Source organism: Leopardus geoffroyi, chromosome E3, assembly GCF_018350155.1.
Source record: "Leopardus geoffroyi isolate Oge1 chromosome E3, O.geoffroyi_Oge1_pat1.0, whole genome shotgun sequence".
In the NCBI taxonomy this organism is placed as follows: Eukaryota; Metazoa; Chordata; class Mammalia; order Carnivora; family Felidae; genus Leopardus; species Leopardus geoffroyi.
The window spans coordinates 6,373,475-6,400,377 of record NC_059340.1 but is presented as its reverse complement, the minus strand read 5'-3'; the positions used below and the strand labels follow the sequence as shown (position 1 = coordinate 6,400,377).

The 26,903-nt window shown below is 55.6% G+C and overlaps 2 protein-coding genes and 1 long non-coding RNA gene across 4 annotated transcripts in view; 1 reads left to right on the top strand and 2 right to left on the bottom strand.

The window, feature by feature from the left end:
* Positions 1-3,114: 3,114 nt before the first annotated feature.
* ARPC1B (actin related protein 2/3 complex subunit 1B) lies at positions 3,115-17,381 on the bottom strand. 2 transcript variants are annotated; one of them, XM_045460760.1, is made up of 10 exons: positions 17,267-17,381; positions 9,485-9,561; positions 8,643-8,747; positions 7,984-8,206; positions 6,912-7,019; positions 5,741-5,947; positions 5,574-5,649; positions 4,462-4,667; positions 3,658-3,748; positions 3,115-3,445 (listed from the first exon to the last, which is right to left on the bottom strand). In XM_045460760.1, exons 2-10 carry the CDS (start codon positions 9,546-9,548, stop codon positions 3,407-3,409), a joined length of 1,119 nt encoding a protein of 372 aa, XP_045316716.1. In that variant the 5' UTR covers positions 9,549-9,561; positions 17,267-17,381; the 3' UTR covers positions 3,115-3,406. The 2 variants fall into 2 exon arrangements, with proteins under 2 accessions (XP_045316716.1, XP_045316715.1); XM_045460759.1 differs by lacking the exon at positions 17,267-17,381 and adding an exon at positions 16,381-16,594.
* LOC123589119 lies at positions 16,642-21,855 on the top strand. The gene is made up of 2 exons (XR_006708171.1): positions 16,642-16,750; positions 17,242-21,855. It is a non-coding gene; the product is annotated as an uncharacterized LOC123589119 (long non-coding RNA).
* Positions 21,856-22,923: 1,068 nt separating this feature from the next.
* Positions 22,924-26,903, bottom strand: part of ARPC1A (actin related protein 2/3 complex subunit 1A) — a 29,741-nt gene continuing 25,761 nt past the window's right edge. Inside the window, exons 9-10 of the mRNA XM_045462297.1 lie at positions 25,217-25,307; positions 22,924-23,323 (exon numbers count right to left, since the gene is read on the bottom strand). Of these exons, the coding sequence (XP_045318253.1) occupies positions 23,285-23,323; positions 25,217-25,307 (130 nt within the window). The 3' untranslated portion in view covers positions 22,924-23,284. The remainder of the gene's footprint in view (positions 23,324-25,216; positions 25,308-26,903) is intronic.

Sequence of the window (26,903 nt, the reverse complement as noted above, 5' to 3'; positions counted from 1 at the left end):
CGTTTGTTCTGTGATCCATTTTTGGGCCCCCGTGCTTGGGCCCTTTTCACCCAACAGGGCATGGTGTTGCTGTCAGGCCAGTCTGCCCTGCAAGGTTCAGGCGGCATCCAGCAGTGTGTGGGGACTTGTCCCTGGGCCTCCGAGCTAGGAGAGACCTCAGGACAGAGCCAGCTCCTCCCCTCCCTTTACCTGACCATGGCGGACCTTAAGTTGGAGTGGCCAGGGTGCCGTCCGCTGCCCTCAGCAGGCCGACAGCAGCTCCGCGCCTCCCCGCCGTGCCCTCTAGGTGCCCCTGCTGGTAACAGTCTCAGGATTTGAGTGCTGGAGGGAAGTGTCCCAGCACCCACGTGACTGCCAGGCATCACCTCATCCCGTCTTTACCACCCCGGGTGGTGGAGATGGCAGCAGGGAAACAGACTTCGTGGTCACGTGAGCCGCCTGCAGAATTGGCCACTGTGCCTGTCCCTTCTCCTGCACTCCTTCATGAGGGGCGCTCTGCCTTGTGAACAGCAGTGTCCTTTGTGTACGATCCTGAGAGGTCAGTAACTTGTGCCAAGCAGGGGTTTGGCCTGAGGTCAGAAAGAGGGATTTAATGCGCAGAGATGGAATCAGGCCCCTGACTTCCAGGGACTCCTACCATGCCCCCCTGGGCTTGACCGTGCTAGAGGTCAACAGACCCAGGAGCCCCCGGCAGGGACACCACGGCCGCCAGTGTCTACAGCTCACCCTGGCCTGCAGAAAATCCCTCTGCCCCTGGGACCTGTGAGAACACCTCCCCCTACCTGGAGGTCCTGCCGTAGCTCAGGTTCGGTCTGTCCCACGCAAATGAGGTTTTCTGACGAGATGGAGAAGGTACAAGAAGGTGGTGGCTGTTTGGCAAGGTGCACAGATAGTGCACGGTCGTTGCCTCCAGGGGCCACCAGCCAGCAGAACTGGAGCCACGTGGGGTGGTAAGGAAGTATCTTCTAATGTGCTGGAAGCTGATTTGCAGGAGTGGCCGGCATGAAGAGGCCGTGCTTGGCCAGCAAGGCTCCCGGTGTGCCCAGGACTGTTGTCTTGTTGGACCTGGTGTGAGACCAGAGGCGAGGACTTCCCTGGTGGCTGCAGGCCCATGAGAGGTTGTATAGATCTCAGCTGCATGCCTGGGTGACATGCTGGCAAGAGTTCTGGCTTGAGGCATTTCCTTCCTGGTTCAGCTAGAGATCCGGACACACATCGAGTACGTTTCAGCAGACGCCCCTCAAGGCTTGGAAGTCAAACCTGGGCTTGGATCCTGGCTCTGCTGCCTCCTGCCCGTGAGACCTTGAAGAGGTAACTTCTTTCTCTGGCATTCAGTATGCTCTTAAAATGGGAATAACAAAGCCTTCCTCCCAAGGTGGGGACACAGTGACTCTTGGGTGTTAGGATTCTCCCAGTTGTGTCCTCCACCACTCACCCAGGTCACCCCACTGCTCCCTGTCCCTCCTCCCCTGAATCCTCTTGGTCCCCAGGGCCTGTGCTGTTCCCACATCATCTCACACCCACACAACAGCAGCAACCTCAGATCTCTGCCCAGTTCTAGTGGCCTGATTCCCCAGGATGTGAGGGGCCTCCAGAAGCTGGTCTCTGGGGACCTTCCCAGCCTTACCCACCCATCTCATCCCTGTCCTGCGCCCTATCAGTCCTCTGACTCCTAGAAGGGTCAAACCCTTGCCCCCAGCCCTTGCATGTTATTACTTGCCTGGAAACTTCCCTCAGCCCCAACCCTTCCTTTTCTTTCTCTGCCACCTTCTCCCCCTACCAAAAACACTGGGTTGTCATCATCTACCTCCCCCACCAGACTATGAGCTTCTTGTCTCCTCCACTGTCCTCAGCGTCCAGTAGGACATGGCACAGAGCACAGAAGAAGGCCCAGCAAACCCGGCCAGTGGTCCTGGTGTCCACTGGTGATGTGCACATCACAGAACAGGGTCCAGATCCCCTCCTTCCCTGATGGGACTTCCCACCTGCCACAGGAGCCTTGACCACCCTTTGAGTAGCCAGTCCTACCCCACAGTGTCATAATGCCTTTTCCTTCTTGGTAGAAGCAAATGACAGCTTATCAGGGTTTTTTGGGGTTTTTTTTTAGTGTTTGTTTTGTGCGAAAGAGCACTTGAGCAGGGGTGGGGCAGAGAGAGGGAGAGAAAGAATCGCTAGCACGCTCTACGCTGTCAGAAATGAAGAGTCTGACGCTTAACTGACCGAGCCACCCAGGCACCCCGAGCCTGTCAGCTTTAAGCCAAGACTTGTCTGTAATGAGGGCGGACGGTTGACACTGTGAAGCCTCTGCTTGAGGCCTCGGTGGCCGAACAAGAGCCTGTTTGCTGTTCATCTTTCTCTAAGAGTAAGGGGGGGCCTGTTCCTCGCGGTCTCGGAACAACACTGATACCCTGGGGCCGTGTTTCCAGCCCCGAGCTGAGCTGTAGAAAAAGGTATGTGAATATCTCCCTGGCCTTCCGGGGCCTGACGACAGCTGAGTCAGGACCAGAAGCTCACTTTGCAGAGGGCTGGTACTGGCTGGGTGGACCTTGGCACTGCATTTCATAGACATTAAGAGGAGTTGTGTGGCCCGTCTCATTGTGATTTAAAAAAGGATCTGTGGGCCTCTTGCGACTGAGGAGGCTCTCCTGAGGGACGGGCCTAGAACAGTTTGAGAGAAGGCATCTTGAGGTACCATTTTTATGCAAATATAAGGGGGAGTTCACAGTTCTGATCTGTTGATGTAAATCATGTTACCCAACTAGACTAAGAAAAAACCTAAGAAGCACACGTTAAATAGGCGCTCTGAGTGAAACAGAAATGGGGGAAAAACTGTCTCAGGAAATCATGTGCAGGTATCAGAAATCAACTGCCAGCATCGAGTAGAGAAATACTTTCCCATTAAAGCCCAGAACCAGCTAAAATGTGCAACCGCTGGTCTGGGAATCAGGCTACTGAATGACGGGACGGAGACCTGCTTCTGGCAGCCCCCTGGCTGGCCTGCAGGGAAAGGAACCATTTAGGGGAAGGCCCTTGGGTTTAAAGATCAATTTTGCTGACAAGGAAAAATAAGCTACCTGAGCCCTTGTGAAAATGAACTTCTCCCAGACACAGAGACCAGGTCTGTGACTGCTTTTTTATTCCCTCCATGTTTTTGAAGCAGTTCATGACCAGCACCGTGCTTTGGGAACATTTGTTTTTCACAATAAATGAAAGCATTTCTTTAAGAAAAAGGCACATGTTCCTTCGATAGGTAAGAAAAGCTTCCCACCCCGCCCCTCCCCTCTGGATGGAGCAGTCCCCATGGGGACCCAAACTGGTACCCTAGAAACGTTCAGCAAAGCAACCCTTAGCCTCCCTGACCCCCTCCCCCCAGCAGTTGAGATGAGGGCAACATATTTCTCACAGGTCATTTGATCTTGAGGTCCTTCAAGGCTGATTCCAAGCTCTGGAAGGAGACAAGCAGGACAGGCTAGTTCTCAGTGGTCCTGCCACACCCCACCCGCAGGGACCTTACCCTCCCCTGTCCCAGCCCTAAAGGGAGGTGCCAGAGAGGGTGTCCCTCATCACCCTTCGTCCCAAAGGAGTGCCCTTCTGTAAGAATGAAGGGGGCTCTCCAGTGGGGAGGGTGAGGGAGGGGCACGGTGGGACAGGCCTCACCTTCACGTCCCAGATGCTCATGCCGCCATCCATGCCCGTGGTGCAGAACTGGGAGCACTTGGCCTTTCCTCCGGTGAGCACCGAGATCTGGCTGTAAAGAAGACGAGGGCTTGATGGGTCCCAGCCTGTGGCCACACTGGACTCCAGCCTGCCTGCCCTCCAGGAGCTCCCACCCTTCTGGGGCAGTGGCTTGCAGAGAGCCCCCGGGGGTGGGCTGTGAGGGGTCACAGAGAACGGGGTTCGCGAGTCTGCTTTGAGGAGGAGCAGGCGTGTTCATAGAGCCGAGGGGGAGCCTAGGCGAGTGGAACGGGACGTGCAAAGCCCTGGGCAGGGCCTGCGTCACACGTGTGTGGGGAGTGTGCAGCGTGGCAGGACTGTAACTGGATGGGGAAAAACCAAAACGCAGGGGTGGGAAGATATGCAGGGCTAGTTCTGACAAGCCCTCAAAGGGGACATGAGTTTAGTCTGAAAAGGACACTGGACCTTGTGGCTACTGGAGGGTTTAAGCGGCCACACTTCTCCCTGGTTTGCTGTGGAGTGGACACCTGTGGCTGACAGGATTTGTGAGCTGTGGACTGTCTCTCGCTCCCCTCATTCCTCAAGGAGGCACAGCCTCGGGGCTGGTCACACTCTGGCCATCCCAGAGCTTCTACAACGGTCCCCACACAGCCACGTTCTAAAAGCGAGGGGCACGCTGACTGCTGTGTCCCCACCTGATGCTAGTTTTGTGCAACCCTGCTCCCTAAATCAGGGCCCTCACCTTGACCCTGCTGGGAGGAGAGTCCAGGTCGGCCCCACCCTCACCTCACGCTGTTCTTGTGCAGCGAGTCCAGGCCCGAGCCTGCGGCCGCACCGCCCTCTGAGCTCGCCTTCTTGTCCAGGTTCTGGAAGCGCTCCCGGGCCGTCAAGCCACGCTGCGAGCTTTGCTTGGGCACATCCAGCCGCCCACCGAAGCTTAGCGTCCCCGTGGCGCTGTCGTAGGTAAACAGCACCGGGAAACAGTCGTGGCCCTGCAACAGTCGTGAGGGTGCCATTGGAGCGCTGGCTGAGGGCTGGCACGGCGCCCCCAATCTGAGCACGGGGATCCAAGGCCGGAGGCAAGACACGACACCGACAGGGGCTGGGCGGCGGGGGCCTCAGGTGGATCCAGCGGGAAGCCAGTGCCAGCTCAGACACACAGCCGGCTGGACGGACCCCAGGTACAGAACAGGGACGGACAGTGGGGGCAAGCATCTAGGGGTGGCCCCTCCCCCAACAAGGCCAGTGGACAGTTGAGAAAGCTTGTCTGGGACACCCCTGGAAACCTAGGGACTTTCTGCCCGAGCAGTCACACCCACTCTGGGAGACACCCCACAGCTGGGCGCTTCTGTTAGGCAAAGCAGGCCCAATCCCCGCCCCCCGCCCCCCCCCCCCCCCCCCCCCCCGGGACCGGAGTATATTTGCTGAGGGCTGAAAGGGGACTTGACGGATAGGTGGACAGAAGGAAGGAGGGAGGGCAGTGCGCTTCTGGATGTGTGGCTGGACCATGTGGCCGCCACTGAGTTAGGTGTGACCCTGTAATTTCCACTGGCCCGTGAGATGTAAGCAGAAACCTCAGGGTCCAGGGCGTGATTCTCCACTTCCTTATTCTTCCTCCAAGGTGGGGGGGGGGGGGGGGGAGTGTCTTGGAGACAAAGCGTCCACCTGCACAGAGCAGGGCCCCTCACGACGCCCACACTGTGTTACGTCATAGCAACTGGGGTGCTGTTACTGCAGTGTAACCGACCCATTCTGACCACAGGTTGACGGCTGGCTGGAGCTGGTGGGAGTGAGGAAGGAGGGAAAGAAGGTCGGGGGTGGGGGGTGGGCAGTGGAGGGCTGCCTGGCCATCTCTGGGAGACCTTTTCTAACTAGCACCGCTCCCCTCCCTGCCTCACCGCTGCCACCAGACTGTTCTCGGTGATGAAGGTCAGGGCCAGCAGCGGCAGTGTTTCAGAGGCCAGAGTTGCCACGCTGAGAGAGAGAGAGAGAGAGAGAGGTCAGCCACTCCGTCCCCGCCTGCTCTGTGCCTCCATTGCCCCCCACTCCCCTGGCCTGTACTCACGCCATTTTCTTGTCGGCATCGGCCAGGCACACAGTGCTGTCGTGGCTGACCCAGGCCACGCGGCTGCCACTGGCTGAAAAGCAGACGCCATGCACCCAGCCACAGCTACTGCTGGACTCAAACATGAGCTCCCCAAATGGCATCTTGGAGCCCCACGGGGTGGGTGCTGGACGCTCCTCTACCTCCTTGATGTAGGCTGAGAAGATCCTGCCAGGAGAGACCAAAAGAAAAAAAACTCAGGAGACCGGGGGTCCGGGAGGGACTGACCAGGGACTCCCTGTCCCAAAGTGGCCTGCTGAGGTCAGTGCCCAGCTAGAGGCTGGTGGATACCACAGCCAGCTTTTCACGCCCCGCATCTTCACACTTGGACGAGTCTGGCCTCAGTGCCCTCCTGTGCAAGGGAGTGAGTCCCGGCTTTGCATCCTGTAACTCCCAGGGCCCTCGGGCCCTTATCTAAGGACTGACCACGCACGGCTGACACGGTCCCCAGGGGGTGTCCTGGTCCCCATCACGCTGGCCCCTACACTTCACAGACAGCCCCGTGGATGCCCCTCCTCCCTGCCCTGCTTTCCCAGGGCCAACACGGGGGTCCGCCCGACAGGTCAAGGTGCCAGCAAACCAGCTCCCCACCCACCAACGGAGCCTCATCAGGACGTTCTGTGCGTGTCGGGGGCCTCCAAAGGGGCCTCCGGTGCCTGCTGCAGCCTTGTTTCCCCGGCGCCCAGGCCATCTGCCTGGAGCTGGGAGCCAGAGGCCTCAGGAGACTCGGGGGCACTGGGCCCAGAAGTGAAAAACCGCCAGGAGCAACCAGAGGCTCCATTCCAGGCCCGAGATAACGGGGCACGGGTTTGTCTAAGCTGCTCGTTGTCCTCCAGATGGAAGACAAGGAAACCGCGGGAGGGGGACTCTAACGAAGCAGAAGAGGAGGGCCCAGGAAAGACTCCTTGCTGACACGGAGAGGCAGCAAGGGACGCATCCTGCCAAGACTCTACAAGGGCTGGAGACGGGGCCCAGCGACGACCATTCTCGAAAAGCAAAACCTCTCAGATGCAGGGCTGAGGCCCCGGGTAAGCCTGCCTGCCAGCAGAGCTGGTCTGGGTCACGGGGTGCAGGGCTCCCTCCACCCTCCACTCCTAGTTCCTGTGCTGACATCCAGACCCTGCCCGCTCACCGGCACTTGAAGTCACAGGAGCCTGCGGCCAGGAGCACGTTGTTGGGGTGCCAGTCCAGGCTGAGGACTGTGGAGCGGATGGGCTTCTTGATGTGCTTGCACACCCACCTGGACAGATGGATGGAAGGGGGTAGGGACAGGCGAGCTCAGCACCCATGGCCTCTGTGCCCCAGGGACTCCACGTTCCCATGGGGCTTCACAGACCCTCTACCCCCAACCCCCCCCCGACAAGGTCCCAGGAGGGAGGGGCCTGGGTGCTGCCAGCCCACCAGCCTGCCAGGGCCCAGATCAGGCCAGTGATGTGCCAAGTGGCCTCCAGGGTGGGCCCTCTATCCCGGGTTTCCTTTAAACCCCATGACAACCCAGGGGACCTGCGTGGCTCAGTCGCTTAAGCGTCCAACTTCAGCTCAGGTCACGATCTCAAGGCCCATGGGTTCGAGCCCTACAACGGGCTGCACACTGACAGCTCAGAGCCTGGAGCCCGCTTCGGATTCTGTGTCGCCCTCTCTCTGCCCCTCCCCGACTTGTGCTGTGCCCCTCTCTCTCTCTCAAAAATAAACGTTAGAAATAATAGTAAACTGCGTGACAACCCGGGGGGCAGGCTCAGTGAGGAGTCACAGCAGCCAGCTGGCCAGGGTGCTATGTGATCTCAGGTGTCCCAGACTCCAGCTTCTCCTCTGCCCTCAGGGACCTAGGGGAAGATACTACAACGCGGCCCTGGAACATGACAGGCTGGACATCCTGGGCGAGTGACCGCCTCAGGGCCTTCCTTTGCTCATCTGTAAAGTGGGGACAACAGATGTCCAGTCCAGGGGGCTGTCGGGGAGTCCGTGCCAGCATGCATGCAGGGCTTTCCGCAAGGCCCACCGAGCAGTCATGGTGTGGTCTGTGCCCTCATCAACGGGACGGCTGTGGAAGTGCCCCTCGCCTACGAGGCTCTACTCTGCCAGGGTCACATGAACAGTGACCTGGCACACCATCCAGTGCTTCCTGGGACACCAGCCCCACCGCCTTTTAGTCTGCAGCCCCCAGGGTTCCTCCCAACCCACTCCCAACCCTCCCAGGCACCCACCAGTCATTTTCCTGCTCAAAATAACAGATGGAGATGACACGGGAACCACTCCCCACAGCAAACTTGTTCTCGTTGGGGGCCCAGCGCACACAGCGAGCAGCCCGGTTGATCCGCAGGATGACCAGCGTGGGCTTCCACGTGCGGCCCTTCAGCGTCCACACGTAGGCGTTGCGGTCTGTGCCGCAGGTCACAATCCGGTTACTTTCGGGGGCCCAGTCGATGCCTGTGGGGCGGGGAGGAAACGCGGCTGAAGTCATCCAGCAGAGGTGGCTCTACAGCGCTGGTGGAGGAGGGGATTAAGGGACACAATCTGGAGGAAAGCTGCTCCAAGGGATACTACTAGAACTTCTTGAGAGTGTTACAGCTCTCCAAAATATCTCCAAACATGCCGGAAAGCCAAGAGACAGAAGAGAAACGGGTCCTTGGTGACTCTGAGCTGAGCTGCTGGATCAAACCTTTCCTGAAGCCCAGAAACCTGAGTTTTTCAGTAATAAGGGGCAACATGATCCCTTTTAACTTAAGCCAGTTTGAATCAGAGTTGTGTTGCTTGCAACCCAAACTAGCCTACCTAACACACTGATTGGGAGGATGGCCCTGGCTGGCCCTGCCCCATCCCCCTGCTTCCTTCCAGGAGAGTGATCCCAGTCGGTCTGACGCACCTGTCACCTGTCCATTGTGCTCCTTGAGCTCGTGCACCTTGACCCACTTGGCCCCGCTCTTCTCATAGATGTGTACCTCGTGGTTGTTGGGGCAGATGGCAATCTCTGCGGGAGGGGAGGGGAGGGGAGTGAGGAGGCATGCGTGCCCAAGTCCCCCACCACCCATTCCCTCATGACTCCCTTCTACCAGGAACACCCTTCACAGGCCATCTGGGCAATACCTCGCTCTTCACTGCCTTGGCAGGGGGTTCCCTGAAACACCTTGTGACCCCTCCCTGGGGACTAGCCATCCTTCACCTGCGCCCGCTACCCCCAGGCACCCCCACAGTGGTCTCATGACCTCTGGGAGTTCTCCCTTCCCCCTGCTACTGCCCTCTGCTCCCCAGCTCCAGCCCTGGGCTCCTTGCTGCTCCTGACGACGCCAGGCTCTCCTGCCTCAGGGCCTCGGCATGGCTGGCTCCCCCGCCTCCTCTGTGTCTCTGTGCACATGTCCCTTCCTCCCGGCCACCTTTTCTAAACCAGCGCCCCTGCCTCCCATGCTTTCCCCTCCTGCGTGTTTTTCTTCACTGCTCATGTCACTACCTGCCACTGCGGGCTGTCTTCACCTCTCACCCCCAGCCTGGGAGCCCGAGCGGCACCTGCAGCAGGTGCGGGGCTGTGCTGTCACCTCCACCCCGCGGTGCCCACTCGCCTGCTGCCCCCCCCACCCCGGCCCCGAGCTCATTCATCCCCTCTTACACACTCAGGACCAGAGATGAGGAGGGGAACAGCCAGCCCCCAGAGCCCACAGGCTAGGGGGCTCCCGCCCCTCCTCTGCCAGCCCACAGGCAGCGGGTACTCACGGGTGCGGTCCTTGTTCCAGGCGTGACAGCTGATGGGCTCCACGAGGAAGCTGTGGTAAGCCATGACCGCTCAGCTCCTGTGCCCGAGAGGAAGGGACCCCAAGTCAGCCCTGCGTCTGATCCCAGACCGGGCTCCCAGCCGACCCCGTGGGCAGGCAGCAGGGGCTGGCCTTCCAATGCCACTTCCTTCCCGTGGGTGGGGTGTGTTGACCTGTGCCTTGTCGGTGCTCACCACCTGCATCTGGGTTTCCTCACAGGTAGAGCGCCTGCCCCCCCCTCCCCCCGCCGGAGGGATGGGGTGGGGATGCAAGGCAGGTGGTGCCCAGCACGCAGCAGGCCTTCCACACCTGGAGCTTGGCTTTCAGGAGATGGGGGGGGGGGGGGGGGGGGGGGGCGGGTGGAGGCAGGTCTGCCCTTTCTCACCCAGAAATCCTTTCAAGGGGAGGAGGGGTGGGGCGGGACGGCCCAGAGTGGGTGGCTGGGCTGTGGGGATGAAGGCAGGTACAGAGGGCAGCTGGGTGCACCCCCAGAACTGGGACCAGCACTGACGGCACTTCCCACTTTAAACCCCCACCCCACTCAGGCCCTGCCGCTGAGCTTCAGAGGAGCCTGCTGAGCCTGCGACCGGGTGGGGTACACACAGGCAGTCCTTTCGCCCCCACGCCTTCCAGCACAGCTCTGCCCACCCCTGTTCCATTTGGCAAAGCCCTGCTCACCCTCTCTGAACCTCAATGTCCACATCTGCAAAACGGGAACAGGAATCCTGCCCCCGGAGGTGTTAAGAGGGTAAAATAAGATGATATGCCATAGCAGGTGTTCATGAAATGGCAGCTCCCGCGTGGTAACACCCAGCCATGGTCCACCCACTAGGGGTCTGTCTCCCCTGCTAGACCCGCGGCTGATCCTGGGGCACACCGGGCCTCAGGCCTTTGCACTGGCGGTTCCCTCCACCTCCTAAGCTCCATCCCTGGGGGCCTGCGTGGGGAGCCCTCATCGCTGCCCTGTTTAAGTCTGCATCCCAACACCACCTTCTGGCGAGGCCCTCTCTGACTGCTGATTTGAAACCGCGACCACCTTCCCCTACCTCAGCACTCCCTCTTCCAGACTGAACTTTCTCCACAAAGAATCCTCATGGAACATTCGTTACACTGGACTCACTCCCTTCACCCGTTCTCTGTCCCAGCTGGGACAGAACGAGCTTGATGGGGACAGACATTTTCCACTTGTCTTGTTCACAATTCTTTCCCTGTTTTGCTTGGCATGTAATAGGTGCTCAGTAAGTATGTGAGGAACACGACTGTTTACTCTCACTAGCGTCCAGAAGAGTAAGTTCTTTATTTAAAAAATTAAAAAGGGGCACCTGGATGCCTCAGTCAGTTAAGCATCTGACTTCGGCTCAGGTCACGATCCACGGTTTAGGAGTTCGAGCCCTGTGTTGGGCTCTGTGCTGGCAGTTTGGGGCCTGGAGCCTGCTTCCGATTCCGTGTCTCCCTCTCTCTCTGCCCCTCACCTACTGGCGCTCTCAGTCTGTCTCTCAAAATAAATAATAAATAAATAAATAAATAAATAAATAAATAAAATTAATTAATTAAAATTTAATTAAATTAATTAAAAAATGGGTGCCTGGCCGGCTCAATTGATTAAGCGTCCAGCTCTTGGATTTCAGCTCAGGTCATGATCTCATGGCTCGTGGGTTCAAGCCCCACATCAGGCTCTGCACTGACAGCATGGAGCCTGCTTGGGATTCTCTCTCTGCCCCTCCCCTGCTTGCACGCGCTCTCTCTCAAAATAAACAAACAGTAAGAAAAAATTTTTTTTAAACACTACCACCCAACATTTCCTGAATGCTCCTTACTTGCCAGCTCTAAACAGTGCAGGTATTTTTTTTTTTTTTTTAATACCAGTATAATTAACACACAATGTTAGTTTCAGGCGTATAATATAGTGACTCAACCGTTCTGTGTATCACTCGGCACTCAGCAAGGTGAGTTTTACGGTTGGTCCCCTTCACCTATTTCATACCCCTCCCGGACCCTAGGCGCTCTCGACTTTTGTGCTCAGATGCCACAGCCCCAGATGACAGATGTAGAGGCCGAGGTCCAACAAACGGAAGCTACCCGCCCAGTCACACAGGTGTCTGGTGTCACCAGGAACTTGGCTGCCTCCCCCACCAGACCGGCAGCTCTTGTGTCCCAGGGACTGGGCTGAAGAAAGGCTTCTCCCCAGCTCTGGGCCTGAGCCCTGAAAACCCAGGAACCTAGCGGGCACCTAGCCGGCCCCTCACAAGATGGGCCACCTGTTCGGGCGGAGCTTACCCAGGTGGCAGGCCAGGAGGCCCTGCTGGAAGGCACAGCACTGAGCTCGGGCTCAGGCACAGGAGAAGGACGAGCTGCACGTGGCCCGCCGTCCAGCTGAGAAATCCGGGGCTCAGTGACCAGCTGGCCCGAGGTGGCACCACGCACCCTGCCGGGCCCGGCTTCCTGACCCCCTAGCAACTCTTGCCCAGCCCAGATGCAACACCTGTTTTCATTTATTGCAGGAAGCTCTGGAAGGTTCTGGGGCAGCCCAGATCACACAGACATGTACAGGGCAGGGACATGCCTGGAGCAGGGCACCAGGCGGGTCCTCAGCACTGCGGAGAGAGCGGACACACCTGCAGCCACTCCAGCCACACACACTCATGTGTGCTCAGCCCTGCGCACACACACGCACACGCACACACACGCACACAAGCACACTGCTCCCATCATGGCTACTTCCCCAGCCTCTCCTTATAAAGCCTCTTTGTGGAAGACAAAGGCCCCGGAAGTGGCTCTTTGGGGGGGCCCCCAGCTCGGGTCAGCAGGCCTGATGGGGATTTCCCCTGGCACTTCCGGAGCCTCGGGGCTGGGTCAGCTCTGGCATCCAGCTTGGCTGGGGCGCTTCATTGCTGTCCACACCACAGATGACAAGACTAAGAAGTGGGAGCTCCAGGCCTACTGGAACACTTACTGTGCTCATCTGCCCACCCCCATTTCCCACGGTCACCAGTGGGGCCGAGATCAGGCAGAGGCCCACTTCCACACCCCAGCTGGGCTCTCGTGGCCTTGAAACTCCAGCTGAGGCCAACCACCCCCTACCCCTTCAGCCCCCGGTGGCCCAGGAGGAAGCCCTGTGGCTACAGCCCTGGGGGCGTGGGGGTGGTCTCTGGGTCCTAGACTTGAGCCCGCACCTCATTAGCAGAACACAACTTCCCAGCTCCAGCTGTCCCAGACTCTGTGGCCGGGGGTCTCCGCTCCTTGCAGGGTCTTGCTAAGAGTGGCTAGACACATGGGCCAGGCTGTAGAAAGCCCATCTAGCGAGGTGCTCCAGAGTCCCAGGCTGTGAAGATGGAGAGGCTGGGTCTGCTGAGACAGCAGCTTCCATAACTAGTGAATAACGCAGCCAAGAGGACCTGGGGAGCCCTGACTGTTGTTTCCTGAGACCCAAAGGTTCTCAAGTGGGAGAGGAAGGGGCTGATAAAGATGGCTACAGGCACAGTGGGACAGGCAGGGGCGGGAGGTTCAGACCACATCTATCAGCCAATCACACTTTAGCATGAATTCATTCAGAAATACTCGTAGTACACTGAATCAACACCTTAAAGGGGGTAGAGGGTAGGGAAGGGGATGGGAGAGAAGGTGCATTTTCTTCTTTTCATCACTTTTTCGTAACTTCTGCAAAGCAACTAAAGCCAGCAGGGCCTCAGCAATGACTCCCAACCCCCACGTTTCAAATGAGGAAGTGGCCATCCAGAGAGGGGAGTAGGTATCTGGCCACTGTGGCCTTGGGGGCTGTACCCTCCTAGAGGAGAATCACTGGATTGTTCCCTGTGGTCAGAAGCAGTGAAGCAGCCTTCACACCAGGCCACCCTGCCGCGGGGAGCTTGGGCTGCATTACTCCCAGGAAAACCTCCACAGGGGTTGGGGGAGGGGGGCACCCACTCCCAGCCAGCCGCCCTGAGGAAAATGCAACTAGGGCTACTTGGCCCAAGTGGGTGGACAAGGTGGTGCTTCTGCAGTGGCTCCTGGCAGAGACCAAGGCAGGCTGGGGCCATGGTCTCCGGAACACCCACCCACTCGTCACTGCAGCCCTGTGAGCCAGCACCATGGGCCCACTTAACTGTTGGGGACAGAGAGAGGAAGGAGCCCAGAGGTCCGTGTGCAGGACTCTGGCTCTGATTAACCCAGAAACAGAGTCTGGGGGAGTGTGGGCCAGACCCTGAGTCTCCCCCGGCTGGCTCCCCTCTGCCAGCCTGAAACCAGGATCTCAGTGTTCCCAAAAGCACTTCCCCTGCGTCCTTCCAGCACACCGTGAATGCGCAGTATGAATGGACTGGAGATCCCCCAGGGCTAGGGGTGGGAGAGCACAGGGAAGAGGGGTGAGGGCTGAGAGCGGGGAGTTGGGTCTCCAAAGTAGGGTGTGGGTCTCCCTGCACGGGGTTCCAGAGACGCACTGGGGTAGGGACGTAAGCTCCATAGGGGCGGGGTATGTGTTTGTTCGCCGATGTATCCAGCATCAGTTAGAGTGCCTGGCACATAGTAGGTGCTCAATAAATATCTCTTGAATGTGACTGAATGAATCCCATCCTTTTCTTCAGGAGATAGGTTATAAGGAATGAATATGCTTCATTATTTCAGTGACATATGTATGCAATTTATAAGTATTTACCGGGGAGTACGTGCTCAGGGTTTTTTTTTTTTCCTGATTAGGGCCAACAATCAAGAAAGCTTGGAAACCTGAAATCAAGAAGGTCCTCTCTGAGGATGTGGGCAGAACTCAGCTCCTCTCCAAAGCAAAGCAAGGCAGGTAAAGCCTTGGGCCAGGCTGCCTTCCTTACTACAGTGCTGGGGTCAAATTCTGACTCTCTCCATGGATACCCTCAGTTTATACTTCCTTCAACTTCTGTATCAGAAAAGCCTGGGGCTGAACAAGGCGTTGGCAGTAGGTTTCTTACTGCTTCAGCTTCTCTGAATCCAGAGAATGGTTCGGCCGCATTCGAGGCTAAACCAGGCAGGAGCTGTCTGGAGCAGGATCTTGGCCCTACAGGCACTCAGGGAAGTCCCCACCCAGCTCAGACGCTCCAGGGAGCCACGAGCAAGCCATTTTGCACACGTGCTAAGCAGTTACTCAGCTTCCTGTTGTGTATGGAGCAGCCCTTGCCACCCCAAACAGACCAGCCTGTCTCTCCTCCCCAACTCTGCTCCTGAAGTCTTACAAACCAGGCAAAAATCAAGAAGCGTAAATGAAAACAATCATAGAAAGGCACCATAAATCTTGATGAAACAACCCAAACAGAAACAAAGTCCAAAAACACATAAAACTCAATGGGGGCAGGGTTGTGGAGAAATGCTCATTTGTTGCTAAGTTGTTCAACCTTTCTGAGGGGCAGCAACTGTAGGAACAAAGAACAGGAACTGAAAAATAACACACTTCGCTGGCATAAATTCATTTTGGTGCTAAGCAAATAGCCACTGGCTTTTTTTTTTTTTTTTTTTTAAAGCAAACACATCCATAATAACCCCCTTTAAATGGTGGAAGGGGTGGAAAAACCCAAAGACTACAAATATGGAACGACTTGTGACACTAACATGTTAGGATACCATTTAACTATTTGAAAAGACCTATGTGGATTACGCACAAAGACACATGTAAACTAACTTTCCTGGCATCTTTAAGTGCCCAGTATTTACCCAAGACTTTGACGGACATTCTCTTTTACTTCCTAAAACAAGGCTGAGAAGTTATTTTGATGTTTGTTTTTTTAAACCTTCATTTTGTACAGGAGGAAACAGACTCAGACAAAAGCCACGATTCGCTCGAAGCCACACAGCTCCTCAACGTCAGTTTGGGATTCTGACCCGAAATCTCGGAGTTTGGCATCATCTGGACACTGATAAGTGTGGGCAGGCCTTATCCTGGCAGTGGCAACAATAAATAAGAGAATCCTCACCCTGTGTGCCTGGCACGTTGCCAAGTGCCTTCTACACGTTATCTCATGTAAGCCTCACAACTTGAAAGGCCCCCATTTTACAGATGGGGAAGGTTGCGGCCCAGAGAAGTGAGGCGGCTTGCTGAGATCATGGGCCAGGGAAGGAATCTGGCACCCTCACCCGGGTCCCTGAGGCCTCGCGGGGAATGCGCGCGCTTAACCACTGGGCGGCATTGCCTGCCCCGCGCGGGGAGTCTGGGGCCAGCCTGGAAGAACCCCGGGGAGCGCCTCCGGCTCCGTCCCCGTGCTCGGCGGGCTCCGGGGCTTCCTGCCAGTCTTCACAGTGTTACAGTCACCGCCCTGGACGGCCTGTCTGCCCTCCCCGCCGCCGGCGAAGGAGGGGCCGCTCGGTCCCGCATTCGGGACCCCCTCCCGGTACGGATCGCGGACCCGGCCCCAGGGGCCGGGGGCGGACTGGGGGCTGGGGAGGTGGCCCGGGGGGGGGGGGGGAGGGCGGGGAGGGAGGGAGGGACAAGGTGGGCGGGGGCGCCAGCTCATTTCCCGGCCGGAGCAACCCGGAAGGCTGGAGGATGGAGGGGAAGTGACTGGGCGTGGGGCCCTCGCGGCCCGAAATAACGGGGGACACCGACCTCGGGGCAGAGTCAGGGAGGGGCGGCAGGGGCAGGGGGAACGGGGGGCAGGAGGAACGGGGGGCCGGGGCCGCCCCGAGGGCGCCAGGGGCAGGGAGCCCTGCATTTCCCTCACCCGGAGGAGAACACCATCCGCTGGTCCCCTCACCTCCAGGCGACCCCACACACCTGGAGAGGCCCCCTCCCCGCGCCCCCACACCTGCGGTCGCCCCGTAACCCTCCCCACCCGCGTGCAACTCCCCGTCCCCTCTCCTCCGAGCGCCCTCTCCCCTCCCGACGGCCCCCAGCCCGCTCACCTCGGGGCGCCCCGGCCGCGGACTCTGGGCAGTCGACGCGCCGAACCGGCTCTGGGCCCCGCGCCGCGCCGCAGCCACTTCCTCGTGGGCGGGGGGCGGGGCCTCCCGGCCTCAGCCCCGCGGGGACGGGGGCGGCGACCAGGGTGGCGGCCGAGAGATCCCAGGCCCCGCCCACCCATCCGGGGTGGGGGCCGCACCGAGCCAGGGCGCCCTGAAATCGTCCGCGACCGCTCCTCACTACTTTATGCGTGGGGAAACTGAGGCTCGGAGAGAGGCGCACAGCCCGAGCAGCAGCTGGGCGGGAAGCCGGGAGCTGGGCGGGGAGCGCACGTCCCCACCGCCGCGAGAGCGTCCTCTCCATCCTTCCTCTGTGAGCCGATGCCCACAGGGCGCAAAAAGTGCAAGCGCGGAAGCGGGTGTAGTCGGAAGCGAGGCCCTCCCCGCGCTCTCGGCAAAATGCGCCCCCGGGCGGGGGTGCGGGTCGGCCTCTCGCAGCGACCGTGGCTGGCCCAGCTGGGTCCCTCAGCGGAGTTCTTGCCCTTGGAGTCCGCTGCAGCCCTCCTCTCGCTCCTAAGTTACCTGGTGGCCTCGCAGCCACCTGAATTTGGGTTTGGGGCCAAGGGGTCCCCAGGGGTTTTTCCATCCCTAGCCTCTGCCTCATCGGTGCAGATGTGGCCCGGTGGCTGCGCGGATGCGGGAGACCCCGGTGAAAACCTTGTTGCGCCCTCGCAGTCGGTCAGGCCCCTCCCTCGGGGCCCTCTCTCCCAGTGCCAGGCAGGCGGCGGGCGGCAGATGGGGTGCGGGGTCTTCCGGGTCCCCGGAGGTCTGGGGGCTTTAACGCATGCCGTTCTTTCCGCCTAGAACGTTTTTCCCGCCCTGTCCCCACCTGGCCAACTCCGGTTTGTCCTGCAGGACGTGTCTCTTAGGCCACTGTGTCCACAGCCGGCTCCCCATCAGGGGTGTCCGCTCTCCACTGGACTCCCAGCTCCTGTACACCGAACTCTGCCCTCTGCCGGGCCGTTGGGAGGACTCCATGGATCCAAACACGGAGCACTTCCTGCCGTGAGCGCGTGGAGCTGAGCAAACTTAACTCCAGAGGTTTGTAGGACCCGCAGCCCCCGGCTCTGAGGAGACACTGAGGGGCTGTTACCAGCCCTCCCGTCTGGCTGTGGCCAATCCCAGAGATGGCTTCGGTCTGCACAGATAGAAAGTTTCAGATGGTCTGTAGCGGCACCCCCTTCTTGTGGGGACCAGAGCAGCTTAACACCGAGGCAACATCTGTTCCTTCCATTCCTGGCTTCTAGATGCCCAGGGAACGGCCCCAGGTGGGGCTGACCCCCATCTCCGTCACCCGCCTGAGTGCTCTAACCGGGTTGGGCTCCGGCTGTCCCCTGTCCTGAGCTCATGACCCAAGACTGGCAGGGGCAAAGCAAGGCCCGCAGCTTTGGAGTGTGGAGGAAGGAAAGGAAGACCGTTCGGGTGAGCCGCGTGAACCTGAACCTGAAAGTGGAGCAGCTGCAAGGGAAGATGACGACATAGGTAGAGCTCAGGTGGAGAAAATCCCCGAGAGATGGTCAGCCTCTGACTGGTCAGCTTGAGCACAACCTGCTTCCAGAGGTTTCGGACAGGTGAGCCAAGGAATCGATTTTACTATTTAAGCTGGTTTCCGTCGAGACTTTGTTACCGGTTGCCAAAAGCATCCTGACAAATGTGAACACCTGAGGACTCTCTCCTCCTGTGTAAACTGAGCTTGTCAACTTAGTGGGAGCAGAAACCGGGGCGCCTGGGTGGCACAGTCGTTTAAACGTCCAGCTCGGGGATTTGTTCAGGGTGTGATCTCACGGCTCAGGAGTTCGGGCTCTGCGCTGACAGTGAGGAGCCTGCTTGGGATTCTCTCCCTCTCTGCCCCTCCCGCGAGCGTTTGCTGTCTCGAAATTGCAGGAGTTAATGACTGCAACAAGTTAACTTGTTGTTAACGCCAGCAAGTGGCGTTAGAAAATGGAGTTTCCGGTAAATGGTGCTTCTTGCTGTGCCTCAGTCTCTGAATCTATGAAGAGGCTGACTCGTGATAAGTGCTGCAACCCCCCCACAGGCCTGCAGCCACTGTGGGAACACCCGACCACACCACACACTGGAAAGCCATGGGAGGGGTTATGTGAAACCGCTCCCTTCTGGGATCAAAGTTCTGCAAGCCTTAAGTGAGGTTCTCCTGAGCGAGGGGGACCTGGGGCGGAAGGCTTCACTCGGAGTTCTAGGAACACCTCACAGAGCTTGTTTCTTGCTGGAAACTGCGTGCCCCGTCCCCTGGGACCCTGGGGTGAAGACGCTGCACTCCCCCTTCTCAGGTTTCCAAGAAATGCAGCTTGGAGGAAGGCAGTCATCCCCAGGTCATCGAGGTTCTTTCCGGCTTCCTGTTCCACCTCCTTGCTGCCTCCTGGTCACAAGAGGGCAGCCAAGCTCCAGGCGTCTGGACTCCGGAAGTGGTGGGCTGGCCCAGGCAGCGGGGAGACCGGGGAGGAAGACTTGTCCCAGAAGCACCCAGTCTGAGCTCCTAATCTTAGCATGTGCCCACCCCCAATTGGGGACCACGGGTCTCTGTCCCTGAGATCAAAGGACTGCCACCCGATCCCCAGGAGGAGGAACCGGAGAAATTCTTGTGTCTTCTTTCTCAGCCTAGGAGGACAGATGTCCACCATGCAGAGGCCCAGAACACGCTTAGCATTCCACGTGCCAGGACCCCGATGGGGGCAGCGCCTGTTGAACACCCCCTGCCAAGTCACGTGGTTTTGTACCAGTTCAGCTGGAAACTCCAACAAAACCCCACAAGGTGCAAGTTGGAAAGGTCCCCTCCCGTCACTTTCAGTGACCTGACCCCGCCCCTGAGCTTGGTCACTAGGCATCTGCACTCCCGGCCCAAGCCCAGCAGGGGGCGTGCTTAGCGGTTACCACCAGGGCTCTGGCCAGCTTGCTGGTGTTCCAATGTGGGCCGTCACGAGCCTCTCTGGCCTGGCTTTGTCACCTTTCAGTGTTCCATAGGGGCACCTGGGTGGCTCAGTGGGTTAAGCGTCCAACTCTCGATTTTGGCTCAGGTCACGATCCCACGGCTGTGACACTGAGCCCCACGTTGGACTCCATGCTTTGAGCAGAGATTCTTGGGATTCTCTCTCTGCTCCTCCCCCCACTCACACTCTCTCGAAATAAACAAGTAAACATTAAAAATAAATAAATACAATGTGGCTATACCAGTTCTAACCCTACAGGGTTGCTATGAGTAGTTAATGCCTATTGACTGTGCTGGTGCCTGGTCCAGGATTCTCACCGTAGTGCAGCAAAGGTGTGGCTACAGCACCCTTCCTGGGACCCTGAGGGGACTGACATTACGGTGGTGCCTTTCAGACTTTTTTTTTTTAGTTTATTTTTTGAGAGAGAGAGAACATGTGCAAGTGGGGGAAGGACAGAGAGAGGGGGAGAGAGACAATCCCTAGCAGGTTCCACACAGTCAGCACAGAGCCCGACGTGGGGCTCAAACACACGAACTGTGAGATCATGACCTGAACCCGAAATCAAGAGTCAGAAACTTAACCGACTGAGCCACCCAGGTGCCCCTCGAACACGCAAAATATCTTCTCTGGGTTCAATTTTTCAAATGCCAGTCGTGACCTACTAAATTGATTTTTACAGCCATTGATGGGCTCTGACCCTCAATTTGAAACACTGCTCTAGACCACACTTCCTTTTTCTGAACTGACCTCGTCTATTAGTTTCCTGTCACTGCAGGAGCAACCTGCCACAAATAGGGCGGCTGAAGACAACGCAAACATGTTCTCTTACGTTTCTGGAGGTCAGAGTCTCCCGTCTCAGCAGGCAGCGTGGCGTTCCTTCCAGAGGCTCCAGGGGAGACCTGGTTTCCTGGTCTTTGCCAGCTTCCAGAGGCTGCGGGCGTTCCTTGGCTCCGTGGCCCAGCGGCTCTCTAACCTGTGGCCACATCTCTGACTCACCTGCCTGCCTCCCTCTCATAAGGATCCCTGGGATACCGGGCCCAGCTGGATAATCCAGGATCCTTTTCCTGACTTGAGCTCTTAATTATATCTGCAAAGTTCACAAGTTCCAGGGATTAGGACATGGACATCTCAGTGGGGGGGGGGGGGGGGCATTATTCTACCTACTGCACCCGGTTTCTAATTATACATGCATAAACAAGCAACCTAACCTCATAATTTATATACTGATCTACACGGGACTTGAGTCCACGTGGGGTCGCTCGTGCCTCGGCCACACTGCAGACACCTGGGGAAATCCTGGCCCTTCACACCATTGCCTCCAGAGTGGGGCACACACGGCTTCGGGGCCAAACTGAAGAGTCATGCCTAAGCAATTAACCTGGGTTCTGAGGCAGACTGCGGATTTTCTCAGAATACTCTGCAAATAACTTAAATTTTTCTTCAGGTAGCAAGAACCTTCATATGTGGTTCCCATTCTACCCCACTGTTAATAAGGGTCTGCGGGGCTATTATGGCGTCAGTGCAAAGCCTAAAAGCAAACCTCAGCTTTACTAACAGGAATTACCAATTCCTGTTTTTACTGCCATTTTACAGGTGAGGAGACTGATGCTCAGAGAGGTTAACTGTATGGCTCAAGGTCACACAACCTGGCAGAACTATAACCTGCCATCAGAGCCCAAAGGCTTGAATCAAAGGGCTTTGGCAGTCACCCAGAGGCTCTCCAGATGGGTAATAATTGTGGCCCCAGGCATGGCCTGAGTCTCGGAGCTAGTGAGAGGAAGAGGGGTGCATAGTATATAGCCCCCAGCATTGCAGGGCTGTGGGTTTCTGGCTGTCCTCACTGGGATGGGCCTTCCTCCCTGGGGGAGACACGGCCCAAGTTATAAAACAAACAAAGAAACCCACTCTGGCTAAATTACTGGAGGCAAAGTTAGAAATGTGTCTCCGTTGCTGTTGTTTCTCTCGTGGAATACATTTCTCTAAAAACCTCTGGGCCTGTTGGCCAAACCATGTGATTTAATTAAACTAAAAGACTTTTAGCTAATTCCTGTTTAGGGGCTACTTCTGTCTCTCCTCTGGGACAACAGCCTGTGCACTGGTGCAAACACATTTATACAAGCGGTTCCTGCCACCAGCGGTCCAGAGAGGAGGCCACAGCAAATACCTCCGCCACAGAGATCCCCTCCTAGAGGGGAGTATCGTTCCCAGGAGTCGCCGAAGGGCAAAATTACTCAAGAGGGTATCATGATGTCCTCTGAGAAGCATGGTTACCAGTGTCTTAAAACTAGAGCTGTCTTCAAATCACTGGGAGGCAACAGGGAAGGCTTGGGAGGCAAGGTGACCAAAGTAACGCCATTTTGGTTTTAGGTTGACCCTTAACCTAAAAGTCAGCAGATCATAAAGAGTCAAAATATCTGACTCATGGAAGACTGCAAGACTCCACTCCTGGCAGTAAAAGCCACAAAGCTAAACATTCTTTTTTTTTTTTTTTTTTTTTAATTTATTTGAGAGAGAGTATGTGCATGTGCGGGGAAGAGGAAAAAGAATTCCAAGCAGGCTCCTTACTGTCCGTGCACAGTTCAATGCGGGCATCGATCTCACAAACCATGAGATCATGACTGGAGCTGGACACTTAACTGACTGAACCACCCAGGAGCCCTTTTTATTTTCAGAGAGAGGGAGCTTGCGTGTGCGCACGCATGCATGGCTGAGAGAGGGAGAGAGAATCCCAAGTAGGCTCCACGCTGTCAGCACAGAGCCTGACATGGGGCTCGATCTCACAAACTGTGACATCATGCCCTGAGCCGAAATCAGGTGTTGGACGCTTAACTGATTGGGCCTCCCTGGACATTGCTAAAAATTGCTCCCTGTGGGTAATTCTGCAACCCTAAGACAATGGAAAAACTACCCAATGTAAAGGATAAACCCAAAGTTAAAGAGCATCAGCTCCTTTCTGTACAATTAGCTAATTTTTAAAACCTTATAAAACCTTTTGTTAGGGGCACCTGGGTGACTCAGTCGGTTAAGCATCTGACTCTTGACTTCCACTTGGGTCACGATCCCCTAGTGTCATTGGGTCAAGCCCTGCGTCGGGCTCTGCACTGAGTGTGAGCCTGCTTAAGGTTCTCCCTCCCTCCCTCCTCTTCCCTCTCTCTCTGCCCGGCTTATGCTCTAATAGAATTAAAATAAAGCAACTTAGAATTTAAGATTTTACCCTAAGGGGCACCTGGGTGGCTCAGGGGCATCCGATTTTGGCTCAGGTCATGATCTCACGGTTTGTGAGTTCAAGCCCCGCGTCAGGCTCTGTGCTGACAGCTCGGAACCTGGAGCCTGCTTCAGATTCTGTGCCTCCCTCTCTCTCTGCCCCAACCCACTCACATTCTATCTCTGTCTCTCTCAAAAATAAATAAACATTAAAAAAAAAAATTAAAAAAAAAAAAACCCTGGTTATAAAGATTTTACCCTAAAAATTAAATAGTTTAATGAAGAATTTGTCCATAGTTTTCTACTAAAAGTAGTTATAACGAAACAAAACCAAAAACACATTCAGTATTTTTATTTAACTGTTTAGCAGACAATTTACATATCTCCCCACCCTTTCCTTTAAGTTAGTGTGACAATTTTCCATAATAAACTACTTCAAGAGAAGCTTTGGTCAAGAATGGAATGAAATAGCAAAAACAAAAAACAAAAAACCCAAATCATTGCTGCTTTTTTAAAAAAACCAACACTTTCACCAATTATATTCAAACAAAAACACACAAACAATATTGGCGCGATACGTGTCTTCAGTGTTTCCTTGCGGCTGGCTCTCCTCACCACCATGCAAACGGCGGGCCGTGTCAGCACACTTTGTCACTTTTGTCAGTTTGTCATGCTGGATCTGGGAGGCTCACTCAGCTTCACATTATCCGGAGGCCCTGGATAGAAGACTCCAAGGTCTTGAAAATGGCAGGAAGAACACCAAAGGTTACTGAGGACTGTCGGTCCTGGAGTCTTCCCCCTGACCACCCTCTCCTCCCTGACCTACCTCCAACAACCCCCCTGCCCTGTGCCCCCCAAATCTGGCCCTGCCCACCTGTGAGACATGCTCTCCCAGCACTGGGCCCTGCAGAGACTCTGCAGTACTGGGCCCCCCACCGGCCCTTTCCAGCCATGTGCTCCCCTGTCCCCATGGCTCCAAGCCACAGGATCTGGAAGCGCTCCCACCTGCATGTTTCCTCCCTGTGCCATTGGCCCATAGTGATGAGGGCCAATATGTACATGTTCTTTGCCTCCTCCTACGTCATAGGCCACGTAGTGGCCAGCCAGGTGCACAACACAGAGCAGGTGCTCAAAGGCAGACGGACCAAGGGGAAACTACCCTGGGACCTCCTAGCTTAGAGGGGTCAAAGAATAAAGTGTAGAGTGTAACTGCCCAGGGAGCTAATTTCACAGCCATGATGCCCAGGATGGAAAGTGCCGGAAGACAAAAAGGTGGGAGGGTGGGGAGAGACTTTGAGTAAGACACTTTGTTTCTCCCAAATATTCTGGAGGCTATTCCACATTATATGTATTTCACCCAAGGAGCGGGGGCGGGGGGACACCGAACATGGTGGAAATGCACAGGCAGTAGCAAAATTCTGTGAACGTTAACCTGTTTTGGAGGTTAACCACTGAGAGATTAAATTTACAGGGCTGCACACAGGGGCCAGCCTCTCCTACTCCTGCTCCTCCTCTCTGGTTCCTCATCTTGTCCACCATCTGCCCAATTGCCAAGCCAGAGTGTGAGGGTCCCCCTGCTTGTTCCTCAGTGTCACGATGCCCTTCCATTTGGCCTCTGAAATCTCCCTCCAATGCAGAAGTTCTGGGTCACAGCCCCTGCCACAGCTGGAGATCATCTCCTCACCAGATCACGGGACTCCCCAGCCTCTGCCCAGGCCGCCCACGCCTTACTCTCTGGTGCTTTGCTGTCCGGCTCTGGACCAGCTCCTGGGTGTCTGCAGACAAAGCCCAGCTCCCTCTCTCTGACCACGCCACAGGCCCTTCTAGTTCCATCTGGTGCTTCTGCAGGACCCACATCACAGTGCAAACCACTGGTGGTGCCTCCAACCAGAACGTGCTCTGAGCTCGGCTGGTCTGCACCTGCGGCTCCTACTTGCCCCGCGCCCCCGCGTGCCCTGAAATCCCACTGCACCTGGAGATACAGCTCAGCCCATCCCTTCCCTGCAGCGCTGGCAGTTTATGTGCCCCCCGAATTCCTCGGTGTAGAAACACGGGCACTGGCTGCTCTTCTGCAGATCCACCTAACCCCCACCCCCTCTGCCACACGAACCCCTCTCACCTCGGTGTCCTCAGTGCCTAGTACGAGGCCTGGCACCCAGCAGACACTTAGCAAACGTTTACTAGATTAATGAGTATAAACCACAAAAACGTATCTATAAAGACACTGGTGCCCAACACAGGGCCAGCTACAAAAACAGCACTGAATTTTTTCCTCCACGGATAAATGGACATCTAGAAGGATGTACCCCAAGTCACTGAGAAAGTCTGGTTTTCTTCCAATGGCTTTCAAGTCTTAAGGTTTTTTTTTTTGTTTTGTTTTGTTTGTTTTTTAAAGTAACCTCTACACCCGATGTAGGGGGTCGAACTCACAACCCCAAGACCAAGAGTCACACGCTCCACTGACTGGGCCAGCCAGGTGCCCTGACTTTGGTTTCAAAGACGACTACAGTCTCCTGTTCTACATTTCTGATGTGCACTGGATTTGACATTTTGTTCCAAGAAATGAGAAACATTCTGGTCACAGGAAGAATTTCACACAAACAAGATTTCTTTTGAAAAGCAGAAAATACCTTGAAATCCCAAATTGTCATGGCTCCATCGATGCCAGTAGTGCAAAATTTGCGACAATCTTGTTTGTCCACTTCATAAATAGACACTTGACTGAAAAGAAGGAAAAACAAGAGAGACTGTAAGATATGTGGTGGGAGTGAGTCCCAACCTTCCTAACAGTGTAAGGGCATTTTAAGGAAATGGAATTCCCGACCACAAAATATTAAGTTGTCCATCAAGATTAGGCTGCGGCAATCTGCCTCAGAAAACATTCAAGGGCACCTCGTTACCAGACATCCAGGAAAGTCAAGACTGAAAAGAGAGAAAAGGTAAGAAGCTGTATTAATTACAGTGACGCGGAGAAGCAGGACGAGCCAGGCACACAGCATGCAAACTGCCAGGGAGCAGAGTGTGGGCAGGACCACAGCAATGACGGAGATGGAAACAATTAAAAACAAAACAAAAACAAACTAGAGGCAGGATAAAGCATGACTGAAATCCAACTGGCTCCAAACAGAAACTCCCAAATCACCCTCCAAGACAACCAGGGCCTGTAAGCCAAGAGCTCTCCCTGCTCTCCCTGCATTTGAAACTAATCACTGCAAACATGAGCAACACTCAGACACCCTGCAGGATTCCAAGCAAGCAAAGGAGAGGAAGAGATTAATGCAGCAACTTGTCTTGGCCTAATTATCTGAAAAACTTTCAAGAAAATCAATTCCACAGTTCAGACAATATTTTTCTTTTTCCTCTGAAACGTCTAGAACATTCTGTCTGGGGAAGGAGATGGCAAAACGGTGCACACGGCCTGTTTCTGTACAGCCTGTAAGCTAAGAATAGCTTACGATTTAAATGGTGACAAAAAAATGAAGATTATTACTTCATGATGTGAAAATTATGCGGAAATTCAAACTTCTGTGTCCATAAAAGTTGTACTGAAACACATCCACGCTCATTTAGATACATACTGCCAATGCCTGCCTGTGTGCCACAACAGATGTGCATAGCTGAGCCTCTATACCTTCTCAGAACCTAAAATATCTACCCTCTGGTCCCTTACAGAAAAAGTCTGCCGATCCTTTGCTTAAGGGCAAAGAGGATTTAATATCTGCAAATAAAAGGAGCCTTGCCAATCTCCAAGGGTCTTTTTACTTGAAAGTCTCAAAAGATGCAATGAGTTGTTTCCTTCCTGATACATAGTCTGCAGAGAAGCTTCAGAGAAATTCACAAGAAATAGTTTTGAAACTCATTCAAGACAAAGAACCTGAAGTGTGGAGAAAAGTTCTGTTAGGCCTCCAAGTTATTAATTTTTTTTTTTTTACTTTTTTTTCTTAACGTTTATTCATTTTTGAGAGACACAGTGCAAGTGGGGTTGGGGCAGAGAGAGAGGGAGACACAGAATCCGAAGCAGGTTCCAGGCTCTGAGCTGTCAGCACAGAGCCTGATGTGGGACTCAGACTCACGAACCGTAAGATCATGACCTGAGCCGGTCGAACACTTAACCAACTGAGCCACCCATGCACCCCTCAAGTTACTATTTTACAAGAGAGTGCAGATATTTTCAGCCTATTTTAAGTCCAGCAGCCCTTTCCACTGAACATGATCACAAGCACAAGGTGCATTTAATAATTCTCTCAAAGAGAAAGTCTAGACCTTTCTGTTCTTCTTCCCACCATCATCACCACAATGAAAATCTCTCAACACAAA